The sequence below is a fragment of the Mugil cephalus genome, chromosome 5 (genome assembly GCF_022458985.1).
Source record: "Mugil cephalus isolate CIBA_MC_2020 chromosome 5, CIBA_Mcephalus_1.1, whole genome shotgun sequence".
NCBI classification, from domain to species: domain Eukaryota; kingdom Metazoa; phylum Chordata; class Actinopteri; order Mugiliformes; family Mugilidae; genus Mugil; species Mugil cephalus.
Window position 1 is genome coordinate 7,257,033 of NC_061774.1, and position 16,851 is coordinate 7,273,883.

The 16,851-nt window shown below is 42.0% G+C and overlaps 1 protein-coding gene across 7 annotated transcripts in view; it reads left to right on the forward strand.

The window, feature by feature from the left end:
- The window catches only part of diaph2 (diaphanous-related formin 2), a 344,356-nt gene that overhangs the window by 131,147 nt on the left and 196,358 nt on the right, over window positions 1–16,851 (forward strand). For all 7 annotated transcript variants that reach the window (XM_047584557.1, XM_047584556.1, XM_047584558.1 and 4 more), the window contains 2 exons: window positions 122–481; window positions 4,804–4,918. In XM_047584557.1, coding sequence (XP_047440513.1) covers window positions 122–481; window positions 4,804–4,918 — 475 coding nt within the window. The remainder of the gene's footprint in view (window positions 1–121; window positions 482–4,803; window positions 4,919–16,851) is intronic.

Below are 16,851 nucleotides of genomic sequence, written 5' to 3' on the forward strand. Positions count from 1 at the left end.
ATCATCCCAGCACAACGTGGCACTTGTAGTGGCTTTGTATTTGTCGCGGGGTTTGGATCAAACCACTCCAAGGGTCACATCCTTGTCGGCCATTGTTGACATTTCTGTCCTGAATTTGCAGATCGCAGCTGGCGTGAGTGCGACCGGAGCACCACCTCCACCACCAGGGGGAGCAGCACCTCCGCCGCCTCCGCCGCCCCCTCCTCCACCACCTGGTGGCGGCCCCCCGCCGCCTCCACCCCCTCCTCCTCTTCCTGGCCACGCTGGCATTCCACCGCCACCACCACCTCCTCCTCCTCCAGGTGGTGGACCTCCACCTCCCCCGCCTCCCCCTGGTTTTGGCCCACCTCCTCCACCTCCCTTTGGGGGACTGGGTGCGCCACCACCATTTGCAATGCCTGTTGTTAAGCTGCCTTACGGACTGGAGCCCAAGAAGACCTACAAGCCTGAAATTGTGATGAAGAGGGTCAACTGGACCAAGGTACAACATCTACACTTTGATTCACTGCACTGCTCACTGCTGATTCTCATGATCACAGATGAACTAGTGATGGGAGACTCTAAGGATAGTATCATTTTTCAGTTTTCACATGAAATAGGCAGTCTATTCCCAATCACACGCGCACACAATTTGCACTGTGGCTTTCTCTGGAGCTTGTAGGCCTACACAATAAGACGACGCGAAGTTGAAGGTTCCGTCCAAAAGGAGCCCATTTCAAATGCACTCTTATTCTAGTCAAGCAACCGTTCAGCCACAAGCCACACTATTCCACACCCGGCATCCTTTTCAAAGGATTCAGCAGTAAACAATTTACACTGCTCAAACGTCCTTGGATTTGCACATTCTTAGCATAATTGAATGAAGACTGGCTTGTGTAACGTTCCATCACATTTGAATACGATTTCAATGGTACATTCACTTGCGTCTGTGCTCTATTTTACCATAGACAGTTTATCCATCACCCCAGGAGCTGTTTAATGGTTCTCCACTGATACTTACAGTATGTGACCTTGCGTTTTAAACTCCGATTACCGACTGCAAGTAAAATATCGGCCAATTTTTTTGGCGCCATGGTGGCAGCACATTGATATATAATGCTTTTTAGGAGAATCAAGTTTATTTCTTTAAAAATAATATTTGAGAAAATACATTTTACCTTCAACAACAGGCAACAGAAGACAGAAATAAATGCAGGTCAATGTTGACTATTGTACTGAAAGCAGCATGTTACAGGTTGAATTATTTCTCACCTCAAGAGTTCTTCAAAATGCCAAGCATACAAAGGCCTGGGTTTCCAGGGCAGTAGGTAAAATTATTAATAGAGTCATAGAGCAGTATGGGATATCTTGCCCGCTGCATAAACAGTCGGGAAAACAACAATTTTTCTTTTGTTTCTTAATACCAATGGGGGCTGTGTCGGTTTGCGCTTTGATATTTTAAATGTCATTACTCATTTTCCTGTGCGGTATCTGTGTGATTTCACATACATGATTTGTGCGCGTGCAGTGCAGCGCAAATGGCCATTGTGAAGAGCACAGAGACAGGTTAATGTGCGGGAGCATTAACCTTGCCTCCACAGGAAATGTAGTTTGGCGATGCAAATGAAATTCATAACCACCTGAGGAAAAACAATCTGTGTCTCTTGTGTCGATTAAGTGGGACAAGAGTCGTCTGTCTTCTCTATGTGCGGCAGATGGAAGTATAGGAGCGCCAGCAGCGACTATGATTCGGTTGTATGAAGAGGGAAGAGGAAAGAAATGATAGTTTTCATACCTGTATCACATCTGTTTGCTACCCCATACATGTCCGACAAGACCTGGCTCACACGCTTTTATTTGGTAAAGGGGGCAAGCCCCGAGAAATGGACTTCCCTGCTGGCGCATTAGTAATTCTCACTGAAAATGATTAGTTAAGTGTAAGTATAGGAACGTGTGCAAATTAATAAACATAAACAACACACTAGTTTCAGTTTCAGCTATAAACCAAAAACCCTTTATTATGTATACAATAACTTTATATTACATTAGAGTACTAGTTAAGATGCATGACAATGGGACAACAAAAGGAAACATAGACTCAGTGGGATCAAAACTGTTATTAATTGCTGTGTTTAAGCTTCATCTTTCATCATCTTTGTCATCTTTCATTTGATTCTGCCCAGACACTGCAGCTCTTTACATGTCAAATGATTAAACTATATATTTGACTTTTAATTTTTTTTCCCATTACAAGCAAATAATGAGCACACAAAATATAATACATAGTGTAGAGTGAATACACCGATCAGCCACACCCACCCAGACCAGACCAGACCAGTCCCCCCACCCCACAGCAATGACACTCCTTGATGACCGGATGCAGGATGCAGCCTGACACGGACACACACACAATAATGGTTTAGAGACAACTCTAAAAAAAACTCCAAATTCACTAGATCCTAAAATGATCAAGTATCTGTGGGATGATCCACAGAGGCCCCTCCCCTCAACCTCCACCAGCAACATCCTGTTACCAGACACCACATGACGCCCCCAGAGGTCCATCCTCTAATGAGTCACAACTGTTTTGGAGGCACAAGGAGACCTACACAATATTATGAAAGTAGTCATAATGTTATGCCTGATTGTTGTACATAAATAGTGTCTTGTTTATTTCACTTTACCGTGTAGTATCTTTGTTACCCCATCATACTGCGTCATCGTTACAGTAAAGGTCAGCTCTGGAAAGGTAACTGGGTCAAAGCCTGACTACAAGTGATGGCTGCAGTCGTCCTCCCCATCATCACAAAGGATTTGATCACATCTCACTTTCGCACACATTAAACCTTTTAGGTTGTTAGATTTGTCTCTCAGCCTCGGTTGTTTTATTGAAAGCAGTTGAGACATGTCATTTAGTGTTTCTGTAATTTAATTTAACTGTGCATAAACAGACAGTATTCTGCTTGAACATTCACAGCAAAACGAGTTTAGTTTTCTTACACCAACAGACACGGTTTTCAGCAGATGATAAGCTTTTAATTACAAGGTAATTAGCAATTAACAAATCAAAATGTAATAGTTAAAACATTTCCTTTGGTTGTCTAATATTAATGATTTGTTTTATTTGTAGTTGGAGTTGTGGTGGTGAAACAGTAAAATACGGGACGTATGAATCGTTACATGATTGAATTTCGTCTACATTGGTGTTTCACTTCTCTTCTGAATTCGGTTATCACAGACATGACAGATTGCCTTGTAGGACTGTGGGTGGGCGGCTTGAGAGCAAATAAGAGCACGGAGGCACTTTATTATCTGTAGTCAACACCACAACGCGCTCGCGTGGAAAGTTTCATAAACTTCCATTAACTCACCTACAGACTCTGCAACACAGTTCTACTTATCACCATTATTATATGGTATGAGTGTCTAGGAGCTGATAGAAGTCTGTCTGCGGCTGAAGTATTGTGCAGGACTCTACAGTAGTACGTTAGATCTCACTACAGCATTTAACATGTACAGCAGAAGTAGTCTCACACATTAAGTGATAGTATTAACTGCAACGTGTGCGATGTGCCTCTCTGTGCGTGCCTACAGTTTATTTGAAGGAGTCTATTTGAAGGAGTGGAAAAGCAGGTGTTAGTAAACATCCCTGTGGCCTGCTAACATCTCAGGGTCTCTTCAGAGCTCGCGCTAAGATCCAACCTGGGCGATCGATTCACCTAAAAGACAGGAGCGAACACCCCCAGGACGCATTTAACCGCATATCTGACCACGTTAGGTGGTGGTCTCAGTCGTATGTGTCCGCATGTTTCTGCATTCCTTTAGCCAAGCGTCCTGAGTCGCATTTTCTGAGTGAGTTCTGCCTCGTTCATTCAGAAAAAACAACAGCAAACGACTGCTTTTATAAATGATCGACAGAAAAGGAAAAATGTGAGGTCTGTTCATTGTTAATGAATAAATAATAAATATTCAGTCTTGTAGCTGTTAACTAATAAATTAATAAATCTAAGTAAGAATTTACAAATTAATTTAGATTATGTTGCGTATGGAAACTTCCAGGGTTGGAGTTATAGTTTAACTAACATCTGGGTGGAGATCAGTAAATAGTAGCTGTGACACACACACACACACACACACACACACAGACAAAATAGCACTTTTCTTTGTTCTGGAGAAGCAGGTCCATTAGAGATCAGCTGTTGTTAAATGTTCTGCTTCTTCCCAGATGATGTCAGAGTTTATTTTCATACAAAGCGCAAAACTGAGATCGCATCTGGATTTGTAGGCTCATGTTAATGCCAGGTCTGAACACACGTACACTACCGGTCTTTAGTTTGGACACACTTTCTCACCACATTTAATGAGAAGGTGTGTCCAGACGTTTGAGTGTTAGTGTACCTTTAAGCTGGGCAATTTAATCTTAGTCCAAGGTCCGAACATGACTTCAGTGTGTAGGTGCTTGGTTGCTTCTCAGGCGCTTTCCTGTTTTACCCAAATCTATGCAGGAAGAGCATATAAACAGGGCAAGGCTTTGATGTGTCAGCTTCATTCAGGGTCTATGCACACATCATCATTAAGCCACATTCATGCGATTCATCATCACAAAAAACACAACAGCAGCTCTCCCTTATTTTTTTGTCTCTTTGTGTTTGCCCCTTTGCCACTCAGATGTTAAAGATAGCAGAGAAGGGCATGCGTGTGTCCACACACAGGAAAAAAAAACACTCCCAAACCCCATCTCCAGTGAGAAGAACTTTTGATTGGCAGCTTGGCGGAATGACGGTTTCTGATTGTGGTGATAATGGAATCCTTGTGTCATTGCAGATAGTGCCTCAGGAAATGGCAGAGAATTGCTTCTGGATCAAAGTCAAAGAAGAGAAGTTTGAGAATCCTGACCTATTTGCCCAACTCTCCCTCTGCTTCTCCTCACAGAGCAAAGGTAAGGAGGCGTCGTCCCTCTCCACCCCATCTTTAATTAATCCGGCCACATACGCTTTATTTAGCCTCCGTGGTAAAAGGTGCCAAGCCACGTTTTTTTTTTTTTCCTTTTTTTCTTACAGTTTTTCTTGCTGAAATGTTAATTATCTCAAAACCAAGTCCTGTTCTGCTTGCACATGAACACCATCGCTGTATGCTCTCAATTCAGATCGGGGCGGCCATGGTCGGTTTGCTTCTTGCCTTTTTCCAGTCCAGTAGGCCGGTCCTCCATCAGGGAAGAGGGGAGGCTTTGGTTGAAGGAAGCTCTGGGAGTTTACTTGTCCCGGCCAGTTTGTTTCTCAGATACACAACCAGGCTACCTAACTTGCTGATGAATAACACAGGCAGTGCAGAGCAAGTTTGTTTTTATACGGAAGAGGGTGTATGAAGGCGCTTGATGTATTCCTCCCATGACAAGTTGAGTGTTTTCCACTTCTTTGACAGTGTGTACGTGTGCGCGCGCGTGTTTGTGTGTGTGTTGCACGCCCCTCTAATTCTAGCAGCAGTGGGAGGGGAGAAGCCTGAGCCCTGTCAAGCGCAGAACAGTCAAATCGGAGCTCTGTCAGCGTGTGTGGACATAACTATACAGAATCCTCCAACTTTTCCCATATACCCGCCGTCTGTTTGGACACCAGTCAGCCCTCCAGCGGCTTCTTGCTGTGTCTTTCTCACAGCCTCCAGGTCTACAAACTAGACTCATCTCTTTTTTGTACTGTGAAATAAATAGCAATTTTCCCTGGGCTGCCGCAAGGTGATTTGCTGGCATAATACAGATGGAAGGAGAATGTGGGTTGGAAAGAACAGTTGTTGCAAAGCTTAATGAAGTAGCAGGGGTAGACCAGGCAGTCATGCCCATCTCTTTTTTGTCTTTCACCACAGGATATCTGCAAGGCGCTATATGTATTTATTTTTTTTTTTTTTAGCGATTTCTGAAGTAACTTATGGTCTAACCATTTATCCATTGCACATTTCAAAAAAAAAAAAAAAAAAACTACATACATTGCTATTCAGGGAGAAGCCGTTAAAATTAGGTGTAAATCAGCACCGTCTTTATAGATGGATAGATTCCTAAGATAAAATATACAACCTTTGGAGTTGCACAGACACAGTTGTAATTCAGCATTGAATGTTCTTTTAAATTCTTTATTAAATTCACTTTATCTCCCACTGGGGTTTCAAAAAAAAAGCTCTATAGATAGTCCAGGTTCCCGCTGGCAGGGTAGGAATTCATGATCCAGCATTTCCCCCGGGAGTTACCTTAGCTGGATCCCTATCAATTACCCCTGTAGCGACTTCACTGAATCAGCTCTTTTCCCTCTATTGTTGAAACAGAACATGATTTGCTCATGAATGAAAAATGCTGTTTAATGTTTGATACCCCCCCCACCACCACCACCACCCCTTTTCATTGAAGTTGAAAGTCAATGAGTCGGGCTTTGATGTAGATGGTATTGCAGAAAAGGTGCAAGATGGGATTTTCCTAAAAAGGATAGTAGTTCATTTGTTTTCCTCTCTTTTGTGTTTCATGATTCATGTGGCATAGTCAAACACTGAGAATAAGTGAACATTAAACATTTTGTCAAAAAGATCTCCGCCTTACTTCCGCCTTGAGTTTGACCTATTTGGGTGTGAAGTCTTCATTCATCTCAAGTCCAGTAGTTTAAGCGATATTGTTGCAGTTTAAAGCCGTTTTGGGAGTTCACGTGTCGAGGGCAGAGCTCGAAAGATTAATTCCCAAGGTCTCATGCTCTCAATGTAACCTCTCATTGTAACTGTAGACCATAAATCCTACGTGCTGATTTGACAAACAAGTCACAGGTGAAAACAGACTTCATTTGTCTGGGATATTGCCTCCATTTTTTTTTTTTCTAACTCATACACACTTGTTGTTTTTTCCTTTCCTTCTTTGTGGTACCTCCATCTTTGCCACAAGATGTGGATATTTATAAGTAAAGCACACTTTGGGGGCCTAGTGTATCGTGAAAGATGAGGCAAGCAGGTGTAAATGCTCTCCCTGCAGAGCTGCCCTCGGAAAATGGTGCAAAAAAGGCTTCTGTTATCCCCACGTTCCTTGGCGTTCTTGCTTGTTACTTGCATTGTTGAAGAACAACACTTTGGCAGTAAAAGACAAAAAAAAGAATCACTTTAACAGCCCCCAATTTTCAGATGCTTATTGCGCTCAGAGGCCTCGAAAACAACTGAGAATGCAAGACTGTCATCTCCCCCGCTGCTTTTATGAGTCTTACTGTTTAATGAGTTTTACCAAGAAAAGGAAATGATAATCAAGAGGGATTTCAAGCTCAGCTTCAATCTTCTAAAAGTGGCTCTTTATTTTTTTTTTCTTTGTCATTTGGTATGAGATGGTTCTTTGGCCTGATTGCAAAGTTAACTCGTATGTCAGTTCTTTGGTACATTGAGGCTGCAGACGTGCAACTTCCTTCCTTTCGTTCTTTCTTTTGTTCTTTCGTTCGTTCTTCCGTTCTTTTTTCTTTAAATTTAAGACAGTTGTGCTCAAGTACAATAGTACTGATGTAGCAAAAACACCCCAACGTTTCCTCTTTATACTTTAATGTATTGCCTCCTTGCAACAATTTATACACTCACTTATTTCATTATTGCTGTTATTTATTTAAAAATCAACTTTTTGTACTAAATCACGTTTCTTAGTTGTAAACTGTTCTGTGGCCTCCATGGAGGAAATACATTTAATCCCGTTTACCAGCCGTATTCACACGAGATGCATTACCGTAGAACAAAGAAGTGCATTTTTTTGCGAGTGTTCCACTTAAAGGTACAGACTTCCGTCACTGATGTCGTGGCAGGTTTCACCTTTGGCACCATGGAGTGCTTTGTGATCGAAAAATTGTTTTCACCCACACACAGAGCTGAAACATCTGTTATCACAGACAGACATCTCTATTATTTCTCCATCACCACCCAGGTTTTTCTGCGTCTGTACAACTTGTGTACAAGGCATTAAATGAGCCCCGTTGAACAACCTGGCCACACTATAGAGTTATTTTATTTCCCTTACAATTTTTTTTTATTCTCTTTTTTTTGCCTTCTTTCGCTTGTCCTTTTCCCTGTCTTCTGCCTTCACTTGACTGTATCGGCTTTTCCCTCTTTCTTTACTCTCTTCTCCATTGACCTCTCTCTTTTTTCTTTTACTCCTCATCTCCCCTCAGTTCGCTTTATCAATCAGTGGGTTGTGCCTTTGTACGGCTCTTGGGATCAAATCAGATTCACTCTGGGATTGAATGTGTGTAGCCATGGCCTCCTGCATTTGAAAGGCAATTCATTCAGCTGGAACTTTGCAGTTCAATTTGAAACAAGATTGATGTTGGCAAACTCCACACCCCCTTTCTTGCAAAATGTTTCCTCCATTGCCCACATCAATTGCTGACGGACAAAGGGCATATGCCACTTTGTAATGGTGATGTCTGTGCTTCTCAGCAGAAACAACACAAAGAAGGAAAAGGAGGTTATTCCACAAGCGAAAAACCCTGAATATACTGTACATTTGCATCTGAAATAGCTCAGTATTATGGATGTTAAACCAACTGTAATGGTCAAAGCTCTCCCGAAATCCGATTTTTTGTTTCTCAGTCGTGCACTATACATCATCTACTGCAGGGGTCTTCAACAGTTTTCAGGTCAAGGGCCCCCAAACTGATGGAGAGAATAAGTAGGGACCCACTACCTACTATATGTGTTCTATATTAAACCCGCCCTAGTGCTATTTATAAATAAACATTATTATTATCATTTTGGATTCAATATTAAGCTATCCCTTATCCATTTACTGAAAAACGTTGAAGTAATGTGTATTTAAAGAAATTTAAATTTGTGGTGGAAAATAAAAAAAAAGTATATAAAAAATGTCTAATCAACCAAAGATTTTGCGACTCTATTCTCTCTAAGTATTACCTATGAAGAAAATAAATTTGCTTAAGTACATAACATTGACCATCTTGTTACAAACAATGTTCTGCTGGGAATCTTGAGGACCTGCACCTGGTTACTTAATACCACCCACTATCACCAGACCAGACCAGACGCCCCCACCTCACAGCAATGGCACTCCTTGATGGCAGCAGCCATCCCCAGCAGGATGCAGCCTGACACAAACACACACACAAACAGAGTTGAGGAAAAACTAAAAAAAACTTGAAGAACAGTGCAAGTTCAAGGTGACCTGACCTCCAAATTCAGTTCTAGATCCAAACCTTGTCAAGTATCTGTGGGATGATCCACAGAGGACCCATAGGACCCAAAGACCCCCTCTAATAATTGTTTTTAGACACCACAGGACACTCTCAGAAGGCCCATATCTATTCTCTAATGAGTCACAAGGAGATATACACAATATTATGAAGGTGGTCATAATGTTATGCCTGATTGTTGTGCATAATAGTGTCTTGTTTACTTCACTTTACTGTGCATATTTTTTTGTTACTCCATCACACTGCGTTATCGTTACAGTAAAGGTCAGCTCTGGAAAGGTAACTTGGTTAAAGCCTGACCAAAAGTGATGGCTGCAGTCGTCCTCCCCATCATCACAAAGGATTTGATCAAAGCCCTCGGTCCTTCTCCTCACTCTGACACCCATTTTCCTTTACCTCTGTCCCTTCAACTCTGCCCACCACACACACACACACACACACACACACACATACACAATCTCCCCACTGAGCCAATGCACACCAGCAGATTCTCAATCCCTGCTACAAAGCCCCAGCAGCAGGGCGGTAATGACCCGGCCACAACGGCAGTAATGATGGAATCAGTGGGGGGTTTAGCTGGCTCTCTGACTCTCCCTAATAAGTCCCCTAATAACTCTGTTAACATCAGGGCTGACCTGGCCGCCGGATCAAACGCACTCACGCATGGTCAGCGACCGTGGCCGCGCGACACTCGGTAACCTCTCAGAGGCAAAAAAACTGTTGCTGACCAGCGCTTTGTGCGTTGTGGTCCCTGTGGCACCTATTCAGTACGAGTCTGTGGGTACAAGTTTTGGCTCGCAGAACAATGCGGCGACAATGAGTGCTTCTCAAAATATTTAATCCTGTTAAGCTGCATTCACTGACAAACAATATGTCTTCCTGATAAAAACTTTGACGAGCTTGTTGCTCTTGGAAAAAAAAAAAAAAAAAGAAAGAATGAAAACAATTCCCAAGACAATTATTGAAGCTCTGCCTTTTAGATACTCATAATGCAATAAGGGCCTTAGTCTAATGAGTTTAAGCCCAACTCAAGCCAGCCCACTGTGGAATAGTCTGCCTTGTATTGATAGTGTGTGTACATTGCTAAGCTTCTGATATTTTCCACGTCAGAGTGTTGGGAAGTCAGACTAGATTCCTCGCCATGTTTCCCTGGAGAACATGGCTGTTTATGACTGATTGTGTTAATTGAGAGTGGGGAGCATCCGCCAAGGCCCCTTCCTCCGTATCTTTATCCTGAGCTTTTCTTCTCTTGAAATCACTCCCTTTCTCTTCCCTTATCTCCTCCTTCTCCGCTTGCTTCTGAAGTAATCTCTCCGGACTTGATGTTGTCCAACCCGGAGTCGGGGCCAAAAAAAAAAAGACACCCACTCCAACTCTCAGACTCATTGTTTAACGGCTTCAGTCTCCCACAAACAAGATCGCAATTGGCCTTTTCCCTGCGTACTCATTTTGTAAATCAGAGTGGAGAGATGCTTCCTTTCGGTGAAGCGCTTTGATGACCCGAGATCTTTCCTCGCAGCGCAAACACTCAAACATCAGGCACCGGGCTAAATTTCCATTATTACTTGAAACAAAGCAGAGAGGACATTATCCCATTTTGTAAAAGAAAGGCCTCAAATTGTTGCATTTTCCACATTTTAGAAGGGAAGGCATTAATTGCTGGTGCAGGCAGGAGACATTTGTCTCAATAAAACACAAACCACCCCGATGTTCATTCCTCTCTGTTTGAGGCACTAAGCCCACTGCGAATATCTCAGGGTCAGCTCTTTTCTTTGCACATCCCTGCACGTTTTTAATATATTACATATGAATGGAAATTAGGCCCTTAAATATTAATGACAAGTAATTGGTTTATTGTAGGGACTACTTGTGTGTGTGTGCGCATCTATGCGAGAGAAAGCGAGAGAGGGCGGGAGAGAGAGAAATTTCCTCTCATTCCTGCTTCATATTGCCTTGCTGTGATGTCCCACTGATTTTAATCTTCTCTTCTCAGATGAGAGCCATTCTGGCTATCACAGTGCACTTTAACTTTAGCCCTCTGAATATTAGCTTTCTTTGATACCTGCCGCTTACAGCCTCCCAAGTCTACACCCTGCTAACTTTTATGTGCCTTCAGGTGCAATGTAATGTTCATCAAAAACTGTCTCTTCAAAAATAAATATCCCCCGTGCATCTGGATATTTTATTTCTTTTCCTTTATGCTCACTCCCCTGGATAATCCCGCCTGATGCAAATGTAGGCCGTGTCAGACTTTGTCGTCCTTGTAATCTCCCCTAAAAGCATACATTTTTTCGTCTCAGGCCGTCTTTAACATATTTATTAACTTATTTACATAATCCACTTTATTTAACACTTTGAATGCACAGATATTTTCTCGTGATAGCTTCTGATTTCATTTTTCGGTCTAAGATAGTTACCCAGACGACCCGTAGCCATGTCCATGTGGGCCCGCACAGTGAATAATGATAAGCCTGGAACAAGACAGCAAGGCGAGAAAAAAATAAAAAAGAAGTACCAAAGAGAATTTTTGAACATCGTCCTGAATTTATTTATTTAAATGTTAAACTTGTATTTATATTTGGGTCTGTCCTGTTGCGCTTGTGCTTTTCACATCAAGACTCGGAATATCTCCCTTGCAATTACCATTACATGGCATTTACTGATATATTTGTTATGTCATACATATTAACAACCTCCATCCTTCCCCCGAACACTGGGGGGAAACAGTAATCTCTTAGTGTAATATATTCAAGAGTGATATTTCAGTTTTACACTAACAGGAATATATATTTAGGTTGTGTGTGTATTTGTGCGCCGTGTGTATTTGTGCGCCTCCCCGTGTGTCGTCCAGTATATCCAGCGTCTGCCTAATTGAGTGATAGGATGCTTGTTAACAGTGGGGACTTGCCTTTAAAAAGAGGACAATGTCAGCACTGTCACTGGAGCTTTTCACATGGAAAAGCCCCGGTGGAGCTTCATTAACTCACCCCCATGATCCCAGACAGCAGAATATGGAGCGCATATCTAATCCAGCTCAGAAGTATGAGTACAAGAGCCGGGAGTTTTATTGGGAATACTTGATGTGTGATGGTTCACTGTTCAGTTTGGATGCACGTAAGGAATGGATTGGAAGACGGTGAAAGTTTGGAGTCTTTTTATATATATATATATAAAAAAAAAATACATAGAACTTGGTTAATAGTTTCTCCATCATCACCCAGTTTATGGTTTATAAGTACAAATATATCTTGTATTTCAATGATCGATTCTATTTCGGCGATGTTCATCTTTCTATTAGCTGTTCGAACAGCTTTCACTCTGCTTGCTAGGTATTAATTTCAGGGGTTGATAGCTTTTGTTCTACTTAAGCAGTGGATGTTTGTTTGTTTTGTTTTTTTTCCTCTGAAAAGCCTCTAGACGCAGTTTGTTTTTCAAGCTGTTACAACTCAACCACCCGCTGTATTTCATAATCTCCTCTTAAATGAGATCGAACACACACTCCGTCGGCCACGCTGTTAACTCGCAGTTAATTCATCAGTTGTAAGTGTGAATGTTTTACTAGTTTCTCAATTTTACACTTGTTGTCTGACTCCGACCTCTCCGAAAGCGCTCTGGGTCTGGCTCCATGTGGACTGGATGATTTCCATACAGATCAAAAAGGGTGCGGTAGCTAACACATCGCCTGACGGTGCACAGTAGCCTGCTGAGTTTGTTACATGGCATTAAGTTTAATTTGTCTTTGTGCCTCTTTGGTGGAATTGGTTTGTGACTACAAGTGGGCCAGCGGGTGACACTCCCCCAGCCAATCTGTTTGGGAAGGGACGGAGAGGAGACGGCGGCGCCGGCGGGGGAGAAGAGAGCAACCGTGATGTCACATGCAGGATAGGTAAACAATCACGAGTCCTGCGTGTTCAAGATGGTGCCTCCTTGAATATAAACAATCATGACTTCTCACGCCACAGTGAAGTAAATTACTGCATGGACAGAAACGGCTGAGATGAGGGAAGGAAAGAGTAGGAGAGACACACCAGCCTGATTACAGACCCAACATCCCCCCAAAAAAGGAGGAAAAAATAAAAAAAAAACAGCGGGGCTGCCTGAGGGACACTGATCAAACCACTGGAATTTAAACCTTTATGACTTTATTAGATGAGTGTCAGATGTAGCTTAGGTAAAGTTAAAGTTAGTCAGATGTAATCTAATTTTGCTTGTTCAATTCATCTCTCTCTCTATATGTATTTTGTTTAATCTATTCATTATTTTTGGAGAAGTGAATTAATTCTTTGGTAAACGTTCCACTAACTAACAAGTGTTCATCATAAAAGTTCTCAGTCCAAACGTAATTAGAAAACATGTTGTTTATTGTAATCTGCTATGAATTAGCAGTGTTGATTGTAATTGGAAATGCAGCTCATTTGGAAAAGGTTGCTGACACCATTATAGAGTGTAATGTTAATGGAAATCTAGCTTTAGTTTTACAGGTCTATATGTGCAAAAACAAACTGTTTGCATTTTGCAAATCTTGCCAGAAAGCAGCATTGTCGTACCGGCCGCTAGCATCTGCTCTAGGAGTCTTTCTTTAGTTCTTGTCTGAAACACGCTGACTCAAACTCACTCACTGTAGTAATCCAGATGCAAACGAAGTGAATGCTCATGCGTAGCTGTTATGGTGGGGTGGTTCCTTTTTAGTTTTTCATTGGGGATGAACATAAACATTTTCCACTGATATTTTCCATATTCGCTTAATCCACACATAATGTAATATTTTCTTGGTATGGAAGTTCGGTTTGACATTCCAGACGTATACATTGTTTCCTTTGAGCTTTTTTTGTATTTTTGATGACGATCACTATTAACAGTAGCTGCCAGGAAGCTGGAAAGATGAGCTGGATGTTTATTGTGACCAATAGTAATCAGTGGATTTTAACGAAAGAAAAGTTCTTTATTTAACTAAACTCACAGCACATCAGTGGAAAACATCAAGAAGCTACAGGCTAAGAATGTACATGAAAATCATTTTTGCATTCAATATTAAGCTATTCCTATTCATTCACTAAAATATGTTGGATTCATGTTAATGCATATTTAAAGAAATTTAAATTTGTGGTGGCAAATTTTAAAAGAAATATATATTAAAAATGTCTAATCAACCAAAGATTTTGCGACCCCCATGGTGTACCTCTGCGGACCCCCTAGGGGTCGCAGACCCCCCGTTGAAGAACTGTGCCTTAGTGCATCCGACTTCACAGAAAAGACTTGTATGTGAGGTTTTTTGTGGGCCTTCCGAAGACCGAGAGCCTCGCCTTTATAGCCGGGACATCAACTGTCCATTACACTTTTGTTAGCTTCCCTCCAGGAAGCACACACCGGTACAGTTAGCCTCTGCTTTCACCTTGTCTTTTATTTATTTTCCCTTTCTTGTGCTTACTTCCCCATCCTCCATTTCTTTCTGTACTCTACAGCTCTCTGTCATCTCCCTTGAACTTAAAGTCAGTACCTTCCTTCCCTTCTTTTTTTTTTTATCATCCCTTGCTACAGTATCCACAGCATACATATTTTAAACGCCTCTGTATTTCATTCTCTCTGTTAAGGCCTGTCACTGCTTACCAAATCTGGTTTTAAATCTGCATTTTGTTTGGGAACTAAAGGATATTTTATTCCACATTTTTTTTTTTTTTTTTTTTCTACAATTACGCTGTCTTTCTCAAGCGACAAAAGAATGCAAAAAGAACTTTTCAAACCTCCGTCTAATGAACCAACAGCTTCGTCTTTATTTTCCATATGTGAGACTTCCTTTTGTAGGTTTTCTTGAAACTTCCCCAGAAGAAGATGAATAGCGAAACGATCATTTAAAACATGGCTGTTAAATCAAGAAAACAGTTGCCGTCGTGGATGAACAAAATTATAGATAAATCCCAGAGCTCTGCATGTTCATATTGTTACAGTGTGGAAGCCTTGGGCTGAGGCTTTCTCTAAATCACAGCATTTACAGATTGTTTCCCTCTTTGTTCTCTCTTCTGGACCATGTTTCATTAAACACGAAGTGTGTGCGAATGCTGGGGAAATACAGAACAGACTAAAGACAGGACAAGGCTGCAGTCAGTGGGAACCATTATTTTTGGCTTCTTTTTAAAAACAAGTTTAAAAAACAAAAAAACCCCAAATAACTTTAGTCTATTTTTGTTTCTTTTCTGTGTCTGGTCCTGCCTGTGAAACCCCACTCAGAATTTAGCCATGTTAAGCTTTCGCTCTTTCAGCTCTGTTGCACTGTTATTGCACCCTTGCTCCACCTACACACGGAAACTCCATCAGTTGCACTGCACGATGTCGGCAGGGCCATGAGAATTTTGTGTTATACTCGAGCACTCTGAGGCCAGCAGCAACGCCACACCAAATCAAGCGCTTTTAACTAAAACATTGACTCAGCTGACATTAAATCCACAGTGGGCGTGCAGACCGCTGATCTGTGTATTCCACCATGCGTTTCATCACCTCCACATTCTTTGCAGACCTTTGACCCCGGTTGCTCATCGGCAGATGAGTGCTGAGTGATGTCAAGTCCATGTAAAAATGTTTCTCTGCATGAAAAGTACAGGTCCGACCGGCTGGAGACTGTTAAGTAGGGGGAGCTGGTGGTTTCAGAGGCTTGACAGATTACTTTGACTGTGTGGATTTGCATTAAGGTGTTTCTGCTCTCGTGGCCTTTTATTTTCACCTTTCCGTCTCTCCTCCAATCCCACTCGGGCTGAGCTGAAGCAGCTTATTAACCTTTCTAAGGCCACAGACGTCCCCGGGATGGGAAGGCACCGCAGACGCACTGTGTAAGACAAATTAACCTGAGAGGATTGATACGCCGCGATTTTAATTTTAATCATCCTAGCAGCCCGAATGCGCTGGATATTTTACATCTGATGCAAATGCGGAGGACGTATTACGCTTTTTATTAAAGTTCAGCGGCAATGAAATGGAGACTTCGTCTTCGAGGGTGGGAATGAGAATGTTTCCCACTCTTTGGATGTGAGTCCACGCTGTCTGCATCCTATTTTCTAACCTTCATGCACATGGATTTAAAACTTCTTTTTTAATTATCATATTTACTCCACTACTGCAGTTCTGTACAGTGAAGCACAATGAAACTCATTGCACGTCTCTTCATGTATTTACCCTCATTCCCATGCTGAGTGGCGCCGATAGGCAGGGATTTCATTTCAGAGCTTCCCCTTTCCCTCAAGGTATCTGTCACCAATAATCTTGGGCAATTTCTCCCCAGGAAATGCTCTACATCTTTTACAAATCTGCTATAGCTGTATCTATAATTGAATGTCTGTAATTGAATATCTGAAGCCCCCTGCAGTGTAATTAGAGGTCCCGGCTGTAGGTTAAAATGAGAGACGGACAGGAGCCTCCGGGTCACCTTGTAGCCCGCTACTCTGCTCCTGACATGGGTCCACATGCCAGGAGGGTGAAAAACACGTCATCGTAACACTCCCCCTCCGTACTCCCCCAGAGTAGTTTTGAGTTGAGTTAGACAAATAGTTGCGACTGTTGTTTTTGTTTCTTTTGGCTTTTTCTGGTTTTAATGGCCGCTCTGAGTAGCAGGCTGTAATGAGGGCTGATAGCAGGCAGAGAAGAGGGCCGGTGAAAATACTCCGGGGTTAATTGTTTGTGTGTC